Source organism: Erigeron canadensis, chromosome 1 (assembly GCF_010389155.1).
Source record: "Erigeron canadensis isolate Cc75 chromosome 1, C_canadensis_v1, whole genome shotgun sequence".
Taxonomy (NCBI): Eukaryota; Viridiplantae; Streptophyta; class Magnoliopsida; order Asterales; family Asteraceae; genus Erigeron; species Erigeron canadensis.
The window spans coordinates 19,737,863-19,757,050 of NC_057761.1; the positions used below are offsets into that span (position 1 = coordinate 19,737,863).

The 19,188-nt window shown below is 33.8% G+C and overlaps 2 protein-coding genes across 2 annotated transcripts; one reads left to right on the forward strand and one right to left on the reverse strand.

The window, feature by feature from the left end:
• Positions 1 to 820: 820 nt before the first annotated feature.
• Positions 821 to 4,558, reverse strand: LOC122585075 (uncharacterized GPI-anchored protein At4g28100). The gene is made up of 2 exons (XM_043757172.1): positions 3,844 to 4,558; positions 821 to 1,263 (listed from the first exon to the last, which is right to left on the reverse strand). The coding sequence occupies exons 1-2, from the start codon at positions 4,468 to 4,470 to the stop codon at positions 916 to 918; spliced, it is 975 nt and encodes a 324-aa protein (XP_043613107.1). The 5' UTR covers positions 4,471 to 4,558; the 3' UTR covers positions 821 to 915.
• A 9,504-nt stretch (positions 4,559 to 14,062) lies between these two features.
• LOC122599292 (beta-glucosidase 44-like) lies at positions 14,063 to 19,122 on the forward strand. The gene is made up of 11 exons (XM_043771786.1): positions 14,063 to 14,318; positions 14,827 to 14,885; positions 16,860 to 16,935; positions 17,044 to 17,115; positions 17,211 to 17,298; positions 17,396 to 17,648; positions 17,785 to 17,900; positions 17,983 to 18,200; positions 18,286 to 18,317; positions 18,412 to 18,514; positions 18,668 to 19,122. The coding sequence occupies exons 1-11, from the start codon at positions 14,093 to 14,095 to the stop codon at positions 18,943 to 18,945; spliced, it is 1,521 nt and encodes a 506-aa protein (XP_043627721.1). The 5' UTR covers positions 14,063 to 14,092; the 3' UTR covers positions 18,946 to 19,122.
• Positions 19,123 to 19,188: the final 66 nt, after the last annotated feature.

The following is a 19,188-nucleotide window of genomic DNA, read 5'->3' on the forward strand; positions in this document are numbered from 1 at the left end:
AGACCCCTTTGCATTAATGCATAATAGACTTAGCAGGCCATGTTAGTGAAGGCCCACATACTCCCTCAATTATCGTATACATCAAACTATCATCATTCATCAACAATCTAGTGGACCACTCGACACCACATAGGACAATCCCCTTCACCAAACTTACATTTACATTGATGGGTTTACATAATTTTAATTTTGTTTAACCATTTTTATCTTAATATATGTCAACAATAAATAATAAACACAAATTATATGTTCTCGAGTTAGACAATCCAAAGCCAACGACGGAAGAAGCTTGTGGCTGGCCACTGAAACCCTCCTGGCCCCTTCCGGTAGGTACTAATTGAATTTTACGAATTATATATTTCAGTTTGATTTGCACCGTAATTTAATATTTGTTGAAAACCTGTCCAGCAACACATTATGCGGATACGCTTCTGGTGTATATATACTGCAGTGAGTGAGAATTCCTTCTAATGTCATGTACACTGACATATACCCCTTAATCAGTTGTATTTTACATATAGAGCATTATCAATATGTCATTTTTATGTCATTGTAAATTTACGAGTTCTAGCTATAATTATTTTTTGTCAAACCCATTTATTTGTCTAATACCACCAAACGCTATTATAGAATAGCGATGGCACATAGTCTCATGTTAATTAAAAGTGAAAATAGAAAACTGTGATTATTATGTACATTATATAAACCGTAACACTAACTTGAGTGGCTTAAATTCACCAAACGCTACGTCTATAATAGGATGTTTCTACTAAGTTTTATAAATAATACCTACAGGAAAATTTTTATGACATGTAAAAAAGAAGCACAAAAGAATTATATTTTCATGCACATGATAACAAATACATAGTTGCCAAGAGCCCAAGATCCCCATCCTATCCCAAACTTGAACAAACACTACATGCTATTAGATAATTGACAGATAGACACATGAAATATTAAAAGTGAAAATATGGAAAGAGTGAGAGGTAAATTATAGAGGATACTGGATGATGAGGAATCGTTGATTTCAGAAGAATCAACCGCTAACGGCAATCCATCACTATTGAGGGGACATGAATCTGGAATGGAATTACCATCTGTGCTCATCATTTTGGCTCTCAGGACAGCTGAAACCGTATGTATGTATGCTGACCTGTTCTTGGCAAGAAGCCATGTCAGACCCATCAGCTCACAATCTTCGTTTTGCATTTTGCTCGTTCGTTCCTCTGACTTACTTGTATTTACAGTATCGACCTTGTGAAGCTGCATATAAGAATATATATCTTACTTCAAAGAGTTATCTGACGACAACATTCTTTAATGTATACACAAATTCTAAAGCACAGCAACGATGGTAACATAGTATCAAAACTCATGGAGGCGCCCATTACATTAGTAATTGCTTATGATTATGAATGGGCCAACTCGGGTTATATTTTATATTAAGCGGGTCAAATATTATAAATGAACTAAAAAGACAATGGGTCATGTGGGTTCAACGGGTTGAATTTGTCCAAAGTCACCTACACCTACACCAATTGACCACTGTAATCATACAGAATATAGTTGCTGTTATCATTTAAGCCGGACCCTTTATGACCTATAACCTAAACTGCATATATGTTGCAACCTCTAACTATATGTAAGTTGAGACGATAGTCAATGTACTTAACATTTATGTGTTTTTCCATTATGTCGATTATTGTGTAAATGCTATTTCGTTATTTTTGAAGCACTTACTACACAGGCTGTTCACAGATAGCAATATGACCTGAAATATTATCTTGGACTTATTCAAGACAGAATTGGATATTGTTATCCAAATGTGATAACTTGAAGGAACAGGGGATAACAGCCCTTGGCATTACTTGCATGGAAAATATTTTTTACTCATTTCTATAAAATTCATTTCAAAGGGACATGATATTAATATCAATTCGAATAAAGACTAAAACAACTTGATGCAGCTCTTGAACACCAGTTTTCTTTTGGGGACAAAAGGTCTACTGTTGCTAATTAGACCACTAACGGTGCACGATTCATGTTTAATGATCACAAAGGGAATGTAAATAGACAGAAATATTGATAGTGAAATCTGATAAGTTATATTAAAGACTTCATTGTTTCTTTCGAATATTGCAAATTGAAGAGATTAGATATAATATTATACTCCAATAATTCCAAGAACTATGACCCATTTCAATTAAAAATCACACCCAATTGTTATCGAGTGTTCTCGGTTCTTTTTTATTTAGGAAAAACAACAAAAAGAATTAAATATTAGCAGAAAGAATAGAAAAGAAGAGATGAATTACACATTTGTCAATCATCCCATTTTTGGGATGAAAATATTTAAAGCAAAATCATCGAACCCCTTTTACTTCGCCTCTCTTACTTTCTTTTCCTTAATGTAAGAAAAACTAAAGAACAACTTTGTTAGAAGTGTTTTCTATCTTTTCTATTCTTAGAAAACTAAAGAACATAGTATCCTTGAGCTTTGACTCTTGTGGTGTGTGTGATGACCCATCTACCAAAAGATTGTAGATTCAAGTCGCATGATAGACATTTTATAAATATGTGTAACAGTCGTGTGGATTTTTTTGGACGGAACAGTAGTGAGGATGTGTTTAGTTGCCTTTCTATAACAAAAACAAAAATTTACTACTTTCCCCATTGTAAACTACTACTCAAACTGCATTTACCGAGACAAAACAGGCGAGGGACATTAGCACCAAATTAATTCTTACACTTTCGATTTTAAGGATCCTTTTCACTTCAACATATAAGCATAGATATGAACGCTTCGGTTGATCGATTTGTCAAAAGAAAAAATTACTTTTACCATAACTTTTAGTAAAATTGCACTTTGAAATATTGAAATAATGAATCAACATCAAGAGAATAGTCTTTTTACGGAGAAACAAGAAAGAATGATTTTACTGCTAATAAGTGTGTAAATAACATTGCATTAGTTTGAAAAATATAAAATTTACATTAAAGTGTTAAAAGTGGTGCATGAGAAACAAAAGAAATCTTCCTAGCCTTATCTATACAACTATACTACAGCATTTAGGTCTATACTTAATCTCTATAGATTTCATAATCTATTTTCATGCTGTAACAAGTAACAACTTATATTTGAATCTATAGTTCCATTATAATACATATACTAGATTTCTAAATCACTTAGTTTAGACGAAACTAAATTTACACCACCCTGCCAACCATGATCAAAAGACCAAAAAAACTATTGAATATTAAACTTTCATTCCATCATGTGTAAATTACTACATTTCCTTCTATAAACTTAGTAGTAGTTAATGTTAGAACACCCAAATCTGCATTAAACATCTTAAACACTTTGGATCAAGAGCAACGACAAGAGCCTCGGCAACCTAGACATCTAAATCTGATTAATTACTAATTCAATACCGCGTTTATTCCAAAGGGAAATGATCTGTGCTGCAGGTTTTCTAATAAAAACCGTTTGCCCATTTTAGTTCATTAAATGTACACTCTGAACCTCAAAATAGCTAGGGATCATGCGCAAATTAACCTAGATATCTGAATGTGATTAATTACTAATTCAATAAGACAATAATATGTTTAGTTGGGAATTGCTACGGGTTTCGTTTTGAACCATCGTTTGGGTTGCCTAAATAGAAATGGGTTTGATACCCAATTTCCAATCACAATATCACTAACCAAACACACCCTAAATATTACTAATTTAAGACATGAGCGTGGTAATCACGTGCATAGCTTTACTATCATAATAAAGGCATAAAGCATAACTTTACTTTACCAAAGTACAAAGAAGAAAAAAAAAAGAACAGAAATTACCAGATGAAGTGATTTCAAGCATTTGGAGCAACCATTATTAAAACAATCTTTCTCCAACTTCTTAACTCTATAATTCCCAACCAAATCCCCAACCGAATTAACCGAAAACGCTTCAGGACAGCTCAACGGATGCAACTTAATCCCGCATTCGCAATAAACGACATCACACGATTCATTCAACCTAACCAACTCAATTCCCTTCTTTCTTAGTCCATTTTCAAGATTCTCAACACAAGTTTCAGAGTCATTAGGAAGCAAAGGAAGGTCATGATACATTGCAGTTTGTTGAGTATATTTATTTATTTTCCCTAAAGCTGTTGCTGAGTACGCAGAGTATAACCAGGCTGCTAAAACAGGGCAGCATTTGACCCGGTTTAACTCACCCGACCCGTGATGTTTTTTACCCGTACAGGCCGATTTGATGTTTGGGAATAAGTCATTTGGAAGGTCTAATGGACACCCAGATGAAGAAGAGGAGGAAGATTGTTCTGGGAATGCAGGGATTGTTGTGACTGGTGGTGAAATGGGTTTTGGAATGAAGGGTTGGACCGGGTCGGGTTTAATGGGTAGTGTGTGTAGAAAAAGGAGGAGTAAGAATAATTGTAAGGAAGTCTTCTTCTTCTTCATGGTTTTAGAGAATTTTTTTTTTTGCTTTTCTGAGGGAGGGCATGGGAGAAAAGAGTAAAGGCTGGTGTTTTGCTTTATTTAGGAGAGTGAGTGACTGAGTGAGTGGGTGGGTTTGTAATGGGATTGTGATATATTTGTATTTATTCAATTATTTCATTTGTTTATTCCAGTATTAATTTAATCAAGTTTAATTAAAATACTTGGAAAAACTTCAATAAAGATATGATAATTACATGAATGATGAAAGAAAAAAAAGAAATTGATTTTAACTTTTTAACCCAATACATCATCGGTATCGGTATATGAGGAGGTTATAATGTAAGCAAATCTTACTCCTACCAAGATTGCATTTAGTTTACACCTAAATGGTAAAAAAAAGCCTTTGATCTTTTACATGGAATGATGATTGAATTTTTAACATCTGTTTCCAAAAATCAAAATATTTATCACTGATCTAAACTAAGCTGCTTTTACATAAATAATGATATTATCATATTAATATCATAAAAATGGATAAATTTACAACAATCATACATTAAATATTTGTTCATTATGTTATGTGATTTTTATCTTATGATAAATTTGTCAATCTTATTTGTAGTAATATTACCACTCTAACTATATGAAAATACTCATGATTTATTTTTCAAATTTATATTTGGTCTTTTAAGTTAAAAATTAACATGAAAGTCTTTATTGTGAGATAATTTAATTTTGGAATACGGGTGAAATAGATATTGCTAATTATTAGCATTGCTCATTGATCTAAAAATCTATGGATACTTTAAAAGTCAAGATACAAAAAATAAAAGGGTTAAGTTGGTTCCTTATAGCTAAAATTTATAATTGAGATAGAGTTATGATCGCTTGTAATAGTGATAGAGGTGGTAGCGGGAACGGGTTGTGGCAGCGTGCGACAGTAGCGGTTATGACAGCAGTGGTGGTAGCGCGTAGCGGTAGCGATAGCGGCGGTGGTGACGAAAAGAATGGTGGTAGTTGCAGTGGCTGCGACGGCGATTGGTTTTGCGGGGGCGGTGGTGACGAGTATAGTAGGTTATTGGTTTAATGTAGTCTTTATGAATTGTTGATCCTTAAAATCAATATTAAAGTTTAAGTTGAATGTTGAATTTCAAAATAAGATTTGCTTTATAATATTGTATAGATAGATAATAGCCTAATGGTAAAGAAATGTCTTTATGAATGTTTGGATTTAGTGAGACTGGGGTTCAAATCTTAGAGTGCAAATCCTGCTTTTAGGATGACTATTAATGAATTTTCCTTTTATTTAGTATTGGGTGAGAGGTTCTATAGCGTAGACTCAGTTAAGACAATATAATTTAAACGTTTCGTTGTGATATTTGATCCACATTTGTATAAAATGAAAAAAAATAAAATAAATAAAAAAATAAAAAAAACTCAACTAAAATGAGATGAACATCCCTCTAACATAATATTCATAGAAAATAAACTTGCCAATTTGTTTGTGTACATTAGTATTAGTACATCTTTAACCATTAAAGTTAAACGAATCCGTAAATATAAACGTAGATAATCATAAAAGTTTTGTCAAACATTATATTTCTTTTATCTTAGATACATCTACAACACATTTTATCAATCTACAATAATTATTGTTAAGTAGTTACACGAACCTTTTTACACCGTCGACACTCCCGCCGCCACCACCACCCGCCACCGTTGCTGCCATCACCACCATAACATCGTTGCTACCACTATTTACACCGTGCATCTAGTTTGTTTTATACAAACACAATAATCAAATAATTACCCCAAATTCAATCCCAAACACTTTATTACTCTATCTTTGTGTTGGCTTTTATAGGTAAAAACAAACTCGAACTTAAATGTTGACTTATAGTATGTGATTACGTGTCATTTTTTATGGTACATACATAAGACTTTAATACTTCTTTTAACACATATCATTTTTCGATATGTATTGTCAAACGTGTTTGGAAACATCTATCAAGAACTGATTAATTTGGTGCTGAATATTTTTTTTATTTTACTTTTTTTAAAGTAACTTTTATTCACAAACACCCGTACCCACAAATCGTGGGCCGGCAACAAGTAATTACATGGATATATTATTTTTACAACTTCAAACCGATTCCAATTTTTCAAACGAATTATACAACATCTTGATCGATTCCTATACCAAAAGAAACTAGTTGTCTTTATCTCTTAGCCGATTCCAATGTGGTGCTGATTTGATATCGACTTTCAATGTGGATGGGTTTCCGAAATTTAGTCTTATGAATGAAAAGAAAGACATACATTGTGCATACAGAGTCACAGACATAAAAATTGTTTACGGAAATTGGTACCAAATTCTAATTTGCGTTTTGCGAGTTGAGAATACAAATTCATCTGCTCCTATGTGGCTATGATACAACTTTGGCCCAATGGGCCTCCATTTGTATGACAATGATTATTATTTTAATTACTTTAATTTGGAATTTTTAACCTAAATGGTGTTTATTTAATGGAAAATGATAAATCATCCTAACCAAATAGCTTAATAATCCTCCAAAAACATTAAGAATGTAACATATGGTATCCACTAATTCTCTTTCCAAATCTTGCCCTCTGATTTTTCCACGTGTCATCATCTCATGATTAGAAAGATTATTAGGTTATTTAGTTAGAAGGATTAATCATTTCTTTTATTTGAAAGGTAATTACCAAAATGGCGTAAATGAAAAGGTATTTACCATTTAAGTATTTTAATCATTTTTTTAAAGAGATAAACTTAAAGGAAGGGTACGCTTATTCCTGATATCAAAATAAAATCCTAAATCAATAATATTTCATCAAATTAGACCTAAACCTAATTTCTTCATCAGATTTAACCACTTTTCTGTTTCTCCATCATTGATGTTGCAAATTTTTCATTTGCTTGATTTTTGTTGATGGTCAACATATATGTGTGGTACCTTGTTTCTCCAACATTGATGTTGCAAATGTTTCATTTGCTTGATTTTTGTTGATGGTCAACATATATGTGTGGTGCCTTTTTTATATAAATGTTTATACGTTCATGTATAATTGTATTGGCTTTGTAATGTTATGACTTACGAGAATTCATAAGTTATAAAAAAAAAGAACAATGAAACTATGTAACATACAAAACATCTATTTAGTAATTATTTTTAACATTCAAAACTCTTATTTGATAATTACTTTTATAACTACACTTATTTGGTAAATATTTTTCTAAAACATCACAGTTTGGTAATAAACTCCTTTAATTTGTTTTCATTTAATATGTTTCATTATATTATTTTTGTTATCTCTTTAACATTGCTACACATTATATTCTTATCATATTAAGGTTATATACAACTATACAAGTGTCGTTAGTAACATTAATAATATATCATTATCATATACTATATCATTGTTACATGTTATATTCGTAAAATAATCATTTTATAAGAATGTGGTTATCGGTTTATAAAATAGCTATTGTTATACACGTTTTTGTTATTTGCATTGATATAGTTTTTTATTTTTTAAATTTGACGTGTTTGATGTAAAATTATCATTCTTGCAAACTTAAGTGGTAAAAATACTTAAGTCGTTAACAAGGATTCTCATGGCAAAATGCGATAGAATCTCCTCGATATTATTAACTTCAATAACCGATAAATAAAACTACAAAACTCACAACCAAATATAGACTATAGAGTACGAAATATCGGTCAACATAAGTTTTCTGTGATATGTTTTATTCTTCTACTAGTCTTAATACCCGTACGATGTACGTATCTATATAGATTGTATCATAAAGAACTTTGAATATGCCTCATACATGTTTTGTGAGTATGAGATAAATTGTGGTTAAAGTAAATCGATGGTCGAAGCTAAGTTATACTAAACAGTAATTAATGATAAATATAATATATGTTTAGTTAAAAGTTTGGATTTACCTTAAAATTTTAAAATCACATCAAAATCAGAACATGTAATCGTAATGGATGACGACAAATAGCCTTGCGATTTCGAATCGTAAACTCATTTTTTTAAACTCTTCATGTTATTAACTTATTATAAGTAATAGGAGTTGTAAAATAGGGAAAGCAAAAAGACAATTTTATTAATGTGAAAACGATCGGTTATAATGTGTGTAGTTAAGAGTTAAAGTTTAATTATAACTCTAATAAAATGATTTCTATATACAATTAAAAAAGCTAATATCATGAAATAAATAAATCAAAAGGACACATGTCGATCTGTAACATCCGCCATTTTGACCGGTCAACGTTCACGGTTAGGTAAATTTGAAATGAGCCTACTTGAAGTAAATAAAACTTTTGTAATGAAAAGGTAGACATATGAATATTCGTTAATAACGTAATTTCGACATAGATAATAATATATCAACGAAGTATTTGAACAAGTCTTCGGGTAAAAGTTTTAACTAAATGAATCAATTGTCGGGAGAAACTAGAACTAGTCGCGAGAGCTCAAGAAGGGAACAAAACCCCCCTCCCCACCTCTCATTTCTCTCATTTCCCTTATCTCTTTACACACAAAACACACACACTCTCTCTTTCTCTCAAAACCTCAAGAACAACATTTTCATCATCTTCTTTTTCTTATTCTTTCATTATATTCGGATTCATCATCATCATGATGAGTAAAACTGACTAGTAACTTATATAAAAATAGCTATTGGTTTCAAGGATCCAAGTTTTCCATTTTATCAAGTGTGTTCTTCCTTTCTTTGTCTCAAATTCGGTTTTCAAATCAAGGTAACAATTTGGCATGTAAATTTTCCTTCTACATGCTTAGTTTATGTTGTATTAAGTCTTGGATATCTAGATTACATAACACTTAGTCAAATCTTTGAGTTTTTGATGAAAACTAGTAACTTAGGGTTTGAAAGAGGGTTTTTGATTCCGAAAATGATTTGGTGAAATTAGAGTGTTTATTATCCTTAAATATACTTGTAGTGAGTGGTGGAAAAGTTTGAAGCCTTGACGTTGCGTCTATATGGGTCTTTTTTGAGATAAGTGAGCATTTTCATCGATCAGACCTTTGACGGTTGACGTTCTTTTGACGGTCGAAGCTGATGGCCTTTGTTATCAACATCGACCGTCAACTTGCTGTTTTGGACACCACTTTTTCGTTCGGTCATCAGTCGATTTTCAATGATCTAAAACTTGTTTATTGGTTTTATATCATCCTTTTAAGGGCAACAATATTGATTTAACACATTTATATACACTTCGATTTTTATGTCAAATTTTGGTACTAATTAAGTCATTGAATCATATTTAACCAAAACTCTTCAAATATGGTTTAAGCATTCTTGGATCACTTTTAGATCACCCTTGGGAATTGTGGCATAGTTTAACTAGTTAGACCTTACCGTTGGGATGCCTTTGTGACATTTTGATATTGTAAAGTAGGTTGCGATCGTTGTTGAAGTTTGGTTGTGGACCTTTGACGATCGCTGGACATTCTTAGCGTGATCTTAACTTGTTGTAGCCGCTCAAGGTGAGTTCCGTAGCTCCCTACTCAATTGAGATTCGGGCTGAAAAGTGTACACATACGTGCTTGTTTGATTGTTTGGTTAATTTGATTAGCGACTTATTGTTTGGTTGATTGATGGATAGTTTTGATTGATTGTTTGATTGATGGATAGTTTTGATTGATTGTTTGATTGATGAATAGTCTTGATTGATTGTTTGATCTATGGATAGTCTTGATTGATTGAATGATGGATTGATTGACACGTTTGGTTGATTATGTACATGATTGTGATATGTATTGGTTATATTTAGGATAGTTGTACACACATGGAAGTCGAGTATACCTTCAAAGGGTTTGAGATGTGGTGGGAAGGCTACGGGTGACCCTATATATAAGCATCGAGAACTCGTTGAAAGTAAAATCCTCCTAAGTGTATGTTCATATCATTTTGGTTGGTTTGAATGGTTTGATGGTTGATAAACTTGTGAATAAGACACACCCCCAAACTATGGGAAACGTGAGCGGGAACGTACGCACCCCTTTTGTATGGTAAACGTGTGCGAGGCCGTTCGCTCCCCGGGGAACTTAAACACGCGTATGAAATGATATGGTTGTTGATGAGACGAATGAGTACATCTGAGTGTATAGACGTATGCACTTGTGTTGAATTGATGAGACACACACACCCCAAGCTATGGGAAACGTGAGCGGGAACGTACGCACCCATTTTGTATGGGAAACGTGTGCGAGGTCGTTCGCTCCTCGGGGAACTTGTGCACTTTTGATGATTGTTGAGAGACACATGATATACACTCATGCATTGCTTGATCATGTCGCATGCACATATACTTTATGCATCCTTATTGCTTCGCATACTCTTTGATGTTGATATCACTTATGCATATTTGTGACACACATTCCTCATTTTTGTTACTATATTATTGGCTTATTATGTGATGAGGTTTACTATCAGTTTACCTATCTTGATTGACTTTGTGCCTTATAGAGGTTACTTGTAAGACATTACTTACTATTACTTACTTCTTCTTATACATATTGTGATTGTTGTCGATGGTTCCTTGTGATCCATTACTACGAACTCACCAACCTAGTGTGGACTTTGTTTAGTATACTTTTTAGGTAATCAAGAAATTCTTGGATGTGAAGTTTGATAGATACTTATAGGGATGAGCAAAAATCCCAAAAAACCAAAACCGAACCGGTATCGTTATTCGGTACCGATGGTATTCGGTATCGGTATCGGTATTGAGTTTTAGGGTAAAACGGTTTCGGGATTAACCGGTACGGTACCGGTTCGGTACCGGGGAAACCGAGTAAAATCCCGTTTAAGTTTTTCTAACTTTTTTTGTCATTGTTATGTTTCATTTTATGGCTAGATATGAAATTACTTTCTATTTCATCGTTTTTTAAACTTTTTATATGTCACTGTTATGTTTTATATTTAGCTAAAATTGTTAATATTACTAGTTGTCATGTTATATAAGATGAAATAAACATCTTACGGATAATATATATACTAGTTCAATACTTGAAATCATTCTAGCAAATAATATTAGAAGTGAAAAATGCTTTGTTTTGTAAAATTGCAGATATTATATCATATTGTAAAGTGGTCACTTGGTGCATTTGATAATGAAATTTTCATGAGGTATTGCTGCAATAAAACTATACAAAGACAATCTGTTAAAACTCTAGTACGTTAATGACTATTTTAAAATATTTAATGAATTTGCAAAACTTAATGAAGTAATTGAACACCTCTTATTCATGCTACTGTTGAATCAACTAATACATAAAACTAAGCTTCAAAATTTGCAATTTGAACAACAAAACTTATCGACTGAAAACTATAATCGGTACTAATCATTATAATCCCGAAATTCCCTATACCGGTACCGGTATAGAAAATCAGTTCGGTATTCAGTTCTTGGTTTTGGGTATTTTCGGTTTCGGGAAATTTTGGTATCGGTACGGTATTGGTACCAAGCTCATCCCTAGATAATTATGTTGGACTCGGGCTTGGACTTTTGTGGATCAAGGATTCATTCGCCCATTGCTTTACTTTATGCTTAGGATTGATAGCCATCTTTTGATTGTGCATTTTGTACTTTATATTGAGGTTGGATTCACCGGATCCCTTTTATTCATTTGGACTTATTCTACGATAATTCCGTGCATATGCTATAACTTTTCGGTAATATTTCGAGCCTAGCTCGGGGTGTTACACGATTAAAGATTATGCCCCATGTCGTTTCAAGAATGTCTCAATCCTGTTTTAGTTTATTGGTAGAATTGGGTCAGTAAAGTTGTCGCTAATGTGCATAAAAATATTGTATTTTTATCATACAATTATATAAAAAATACATTTTTTTTTATAAACAGTTAACAAAGGGATGTAGTTAGTGTTTTAAAGGCAACGGTGTAGTCGACAAGTTTTATCGACAAAATGGTCGGCTAGTTTCGGTTCTTTGGCAAGCTATAACATATGCATCGGCTAGTTTTTGCAAGTTACATCAGCTATATATATCGGCCACTTTTGGCCGATCCTTGTGAATGTTAAGAGCGTGCCTTGTGACATTTTATTTTTGTTCTTGTGCCAAAACTCTTTATATTCACCGGAAACCTAAAATTTTTTTGGGGGGTTTTCAATTTTGAGGCTAACCCTATCGTTTTCTTAGCTTCTATTGCCGGAATCCATGCCGGAAAAAACTTGCCGATGCTACTAACGTATAACACCCTTATTCCGGTGAGATCGGAAACCCCTTTTTGGGGTTTCCAGCGGCCAGTAACGTTCACTTTTTTTACGGCCAAATTGTTGTTTGGCTTTGGCAAGCGTGTAGTGTAGTTAACACATTTTTTGGGTGTTCCGGTTAACTGATGTTGCTGCTTATGCTTATATATGTATATTTATATCTTTAAATTGCCGTTAATTGCATGTTTGTAATTAGCTTGGTAGTGTTAACTTAGCGGTAGCGTTGCTGGATTTTTCCTTAGTAGTGTTACCGTATTTCGTTCCACTAAAACAATAGGTAGCTGGAAAAAGTAGTTTTAGCCGATAATGATATTGTTGAACATTTAGGTTATCGGTGTTATGTTAAATGGGCGATGATGATACAAAGTTGTTCGTAAAAATGGGATTCTGATGATCTGGGGCGTATCTTGGCGGGGTAAACCTTCGAGTTAGCAGCCATGGCGTCTCTGACTTCTGAAATTCCCGACCCCTAAATTCTGGTCCCAAGTATCCTTTTTTTTTAATTAAAAACGATCCCTTTTTTATCTTTTCCGACAACCTATAAAACTTTTCCTGCATCGGCATTTTGGCAAGAATTAGCAAGTTTTGTTGCACTACACCATGTGTTTTGGCAAAATCACATGGCACATTTTGATTCGCCGAAAACTTGCCATGTCAAAGAACCAATTTTGTGGCATTTCACCTTTGCCCCTTAGACTGAGCAGAGTGGTGTCAAATTCTTCCAACCCTCGCCCCAAATCGCACGAAGTCGCCCCCCACACCACCCCCCCTTCGCTGACTTCCCTTTTGCCCGACGCACAAAGCTCGCCCCTTTGTGCTCCAAAGTCAGTCAAAGTTGCCCCCCACACCACCCCCTTGCCCGACTTCTCCTAAATCCATTTATTTTTACATTTTTTTACATACAACACCCCCTACCCCACATGCCACATGGCACAAGTCGCCCACTCTCCAAAATCCACCCATTTTCACCTTTTTAAATGGACAACTCTTCTTACACAACATGACACATGACGCAAGTCGCTCCCCCCTCCTTTCTTTACTACTTATAATAATGTATATTGAAAATCGCGCTTCCTTGTTTGGGACCAGATTTCTAGGCGTAACAAATATAGCGACTGTATTGCGTCAAACGATAACTATCTGTTATGCAATTTTATCACCATCCCTCACAACACCGATTTATTTTATTTTTAACAATATGTATTTTTTTAAAATTAATTATAGGAAAAGCAACACAACATTATCCTTTATTAAGAGCTACACATGTTGCAAGGCACGGACTGACTCCCCCATTCAACTATATATAGCAAGTGTCTAGCATACTGCACTCCCCTGAGGCACAGAAACATGGATCGGAGCCCATTTTCATTTCTATTATTATTATTATTTGTGTTGTTTGTCACAATGGCGGCCGTGAGTGGCACCACCCACACCGGCCGCCAAGCGATTAGCCGGAAGAGCTTTCCGAAGGGCTTTCTCTTCGGAACCGCAACTTCGGCTTATCAGGTGGAAGGCATGGCCCACAAAGGAGGAAGAGGACCAAGCATTTGGGATGAATTCATCAAGACTCCTGGTATGTGTATATATATTTCTATTTCATCTAGTTTTTAAAAATAAAATAGTGCAACAACAGTTTTAATGATACATAAGTTTCACAAAATCAGAACAACATTAGTTTAGTTATATATTGTGAAATTTGGTTTTTATTGTATGATTCAACACTGTAAACGACACAAGTTAAAAAAAATGTTGTATGGAGTACTTTTATAAACTACTGTAAATGTAATACTTAACTATTGTATCATTTGAAACATCAGAATCGTTTTTTAAAGTGGGACGTCACTTCGTTTTAAAACTTATGTCTAGTAAATAAAAGGTGAAAACATGTTTAGCACTTTTTTATATTATATTTGAGGGTCTAATTGACTAACGCTGGTGATATATATTCATCTAAAGTGGATATTTTTTAATCAACTAGTTAACATTAATCTTTCTCAAATGTCCTTAGTTATCACTTAATTAGATGAAATACAAAAAACAAGAGCAGTTAATATTATTTCATTGGTAATATGTGTATGTAGGATTGGAACCAAACAATGCAACAGGAGAAGTTACAGTCGATCAATATCATCGATACAAGGTGATCGACTTTTCATATAGTTCTGTTTCTGAGTTCATATTATATGTAACAAAAACAACACAAGGACATCATGGTCATTTTGAAAGCAACAAAGAGCGAACTTAGTGCATATCATATTACAATATATATAGATTATGTTTAAAAACTAGAAAAAAAAGAAAAAAGAACTGTATCCAATCTCGTTCATTCATAAGATATGGGGATCGTACGTCATTTTGTAGGAAGTGAAGATCGAAACAGAGACCCTTTTTTCCAAAGATAAAAGTTTTCCGCTTGATCCAATTCCACTTGTTTGTGTTACTTTATGTTTAAAGGCTATCTAAGGAAATAAATTGAAAAAGTCGAATTGGTTTTTATAAAAAGTAGAAGAGTCGTTACAGTTTCATCCTTAATCGTGAAAAGTTATCCATGCTTATTTACAACTTTAACTTAATATTCCTTTCATACTTTAGGTAAGAATAAAATAAGGCTTTTATATAATTAAAAGCAAAAGTTTATGAGAAAAAAAAAAAAAAACTGTCACGTTTTTAGGGGATGAAGAGCATATACAAAATGGTCCAAAAATGTTAAAAATTCACGTTTAGTGGGTTTGACAACCCGTGAACATGTGACAGTCGCATTTGGCACTCCAAGTCCAAGATGGACCCAGATGCCTTTTTTTCGTATTGTATGGGCCACAGTCCTTTTAATTGTTAAAATTGATGGCTCACCAACATTCTGATCCCTTTTGTTACTTAAATATTAACCAAGTTATTTAGTTGGAATGTTATTGGGTTGGCTTATATCAGATAGTTTTAGCCTCTTAGGATTTTCAAAATTTTGGGTTCGAGTTTTTTTCTTTAACGGCAAAATAAGTAAATATATTAAACAAAAGGGCCAACTAGCAAAGTGCTAGAAGGCCAATAAACAGTACAAAGAGTACAAATACAAAAATATTATCTAGAAATTAACAAAATCACAAGTTCCTAGAAACTTTTTGGAGCTTGAACTGCGAAGAACACAAAAAGGGGCTAAACAACTTGTGTCAGTTACAAATACTTAAAACACGAGAAAAACCTTCACCCAACGAAGGCCGAGCCGCCGGTTTTCACTTCACGGTGTTTTTGATGCATTCCCATATAAGCCCCAAGGAAAGAAAAAACGACATACTAAGTAACACTGAGAGAAAAAGCTTCTTGGGTTCGAGTCTTAATAAGGTAGACTTTTATTATTCAAGGGTTATATGGGTATTTACCTGTTGAGGGACGATATAGCTTATAGCGTGGACCCAATTAAAATAAGATATTAGATGTTATAACATTCACAAGTAATTCACACTTTTTAAAAACAAAACACACACAAAAATAAAATAATGAATCTAGCATATTAGAGGGCTGGCGATGGTTCTCTGGTTGTTTCTTCGTTTTGCGTCAACAAATTGACATCACTGGCAAAAAGAACGCTAGCTATATGCTTAACACATGCAAGTCAAACGTTGTGTTCAGGGAGCTGGAAGAAGGAAAAGAGGCTCTTTTTGTTTTGTTTTTTTTTTAACTAAGAAGTTGTTAACCCCAAAATGCTCCTTTACTTAATTCATTTTTTTAAACATCTCCATTTGAATATCTATAATACCCTTAATGAAATTAATTTACAACATCTATCCTCAACTCTTACTACACTACCCCTTTTATACATCAATAACCTACACTACTTAACGCCGCTACTATCACCAATCATCGCCACATCGTGCGGATACTCCTCTAGACTCTAGTAATAACTAATTAAGCTTAATGCAAATAAGAACTCAAACAGAATGTTGAGGGAAAAAGAACACCTTAAATAGTAAAATGGCTATCTTGTTCGAAGACTTTGATAAAGTTAACATTGTTCATGGTTAATTGTTTGTGCATTATTTGGTTTCGATCTCAACTACGTACAGGAAGATACATGTTTTAATAAGAATTCACAAAGATACATATTTTTAAATGACTACAGGAAGATATTGATCTAATGGCAGATCTCAACTTTGATGCATATCGCTTCTCAATCTCATGGTCTCGAATATTCCCAAGTAATTATCAAACTAGACCTTTCTATTCGTACTCTACACACACGCAAAAAGCAAAGAAAAAACGAAATGATAGAAAATCAAGTTAAATCTTTGGTTACGATTTTGTAGAGGGAACTGGGAAAGTGAATAGACAAGGCGTTGCTTACTATAATCGTTTGATCGACTACATGCTTCAGAAAGGTATCAATATCATTTTATCTTTTTGCTAAAGGGGTTGGTGGCTCATTGTTAAGGTCTGGTATTAACGTATGATAATGAATCTATGGTTATTGCAGGCATTACTCCATATGCGAATCTCAATCACTACGATCTCCCATTAGCCCTCGAAAAAAAGTATCTAGGATGGTTGAACCATCAAGTTGTGTAAGTACTATACACTCTTCTAAACACTATTTGACAAAATTTTGTTAATTAAGGCGTGTTAATGTGACAGAGTTGTATTGTTCTTTCTCCAAAACAGGGAAGATTTTGCAGATTATGCAGAGTTTTGTTTCAAGACATTTGGAGACAGGGTAAAGAACTGGATGACATTTAACGAGCCTAGAGTGGTCGCTGCCCTTGGTTACGACAATGGGTTTTTTGCCCCGGGAAGGTGTTCCAAAGCATACGGGAATTGCACAGCTGGGAATTCTGCAACCGAACCATATATTGTCACCCATAACTTGATCTTAAGTCATGCAGCTGCAGTTCAAAGATACCGACAAAAGTATCAAGTAAGTTGCAGTATATCTTTGGAAGAATAGTACATCCATGTAGAGAAAAACAATCATATATGCTTAAGTATCAATTTAGAATAAGAATCAGAATTAATTTATTTGAATGCTTAAAACTCATGTTCTGTTTGTACAGGAAAAACAAAAGGGGCGTATCGGGATTCTATTGGACTTTGTATGGTATGAACCTCTCACGAGATCAAAAGCCGACAATTATGCTGCTCAAAGAGCACGGGACTTTCATGTTGGATGGTAAGATTATATATCATCATTCTTGTTTAAACTCTTTAATAATTCATCCTTGTATGAATGTTTGCTATGTTTTCCTATGTAGGTTTTTGCATCCCCTTGTGTATGGTGAATACCCAAAAACGATGCAAAACATTGTTAAAGATCGTCTACCCAAATTCACGAAAGATGAGGTGAAAATGGTGAAGGGGTCTTTCGATTTAATTGGGATAAACCAATATACTACTTATTACATGTATGATCCGCATACAGATCCACCAAAAGATCTTGGCTACCAGAGTGACTGGAATGTAGGATTTGCTTGTAAGTACTAGTTTTCAATATTTTAGACTTGAAAGTTTATAACTTGCTAAAAGCACAAACTTATGGTTTCATTACCGTTTTGCAGATGAACGCAAAGGCGTCCCAATTGGTCCAAGGGTAATTACTTGTCATAAGGCTTTCTTTGGGCAAGACGAATAGTAATTAACTACAAAAGTGCTAACAGATTTGGTTCCATATACTCCAAATGCAGGCATATTCAGAGTGGCTCTACAACGTACCATGGGGTCTGCACAAAGCCATCATGTACGTCAAAGAACGTTATGGAAACCCAACAATAATTCTGGCTGAAAACGGTATGCAATTCACATATACAAAGTAATATTTCTCTAGTCATTGTAATAGTCAAGATGAATCTATTTAAATCTCCAAAAATTGCATATAACTATGATTCATTCTACAATGTGACCAAGAAAAATGTAAATTAACTCTTAAATTGCGTATCATAGGAATGGATGATCCAGGAAATATAACAGTGGCTAAGGCTTTACACGATACTACAAGGATCAATTACTACAAGGGTTATTTGGCTGCACTAAAACAAAGTGTTGATGAAGGTGCAAATGTGATAGGCTACTTTGCGTGGTCATTGCTTGATAATTTCGAATGGAGAATAGGCTACACTTCAAGGTTTGGGATTGTGTATGTTGATTTCGAGACTCTCAAAAGATACCCGAAGTTGTCTGCCTATTGGTTCCAGAAAATACTGCGCAAAACTAAGCAGTGAGGCGTCGGTTATTTTATCTTTTACCAAATAGGATTAGACGAGTTCAGTGTTACTCATCAACAGAATGAGAAATAAACTAGTGACAATAAATTGTGTACTAAATGGCTGCAAATGACAAAGTCTTGCTCATTGCAAATGTAAACAAATGCAGGGAGTTTGATTTCGGTTTAAGCTCAATCCGTCCTTCTTAAATACAGCTACCGTTGTTTTTTTTTTGTAAATTATTGTTTTGGGTCAACAGGC

What these genes read in the sequence shown, in the direction of transcription:
- LOC122599292 (XM_043771786.1), top strand. Translation starts at nt 14,093, where the DNA reads ATGGATCGGAGCCCATTTTCATTTCTATTATTATTATTATTTGTGTTG. An exon ending in CTGGAATGTAGGATTTGCTT is followed by an intron (nt 18,201 to 18,285) that starts GTAAGTACTAGT and finishes ACCGTTTTGCAG; the next exon opens with ATGAACGCAAAGGCGTCCCA. An exon ending in AATAATTCTGGCTGAAAACG is followed by an intron (nt 18,515 to 18,667) that starts GTATGCAATTCA and finishes TGCGTATCATAG; the next exon opens with GAATGGATGATCCAGGAAAT.
- LOC122585075 (XM_043757172.1), bottom strand. Translation starts at nt 4,470, where the DNA reads ATGAAGAAGAAGAAGACTTCCTTACAATTATTCTTACTCCTCCTTTTT. An exon ending in GCTTGAAATCACTTCATCTG is followed by an intron (nt 1,264 to 3,843) that starts GTAATTTCTGTT and finishes TCTTATATGCAG; the next exon opens with CTTCACAAGGTCGATACTGT.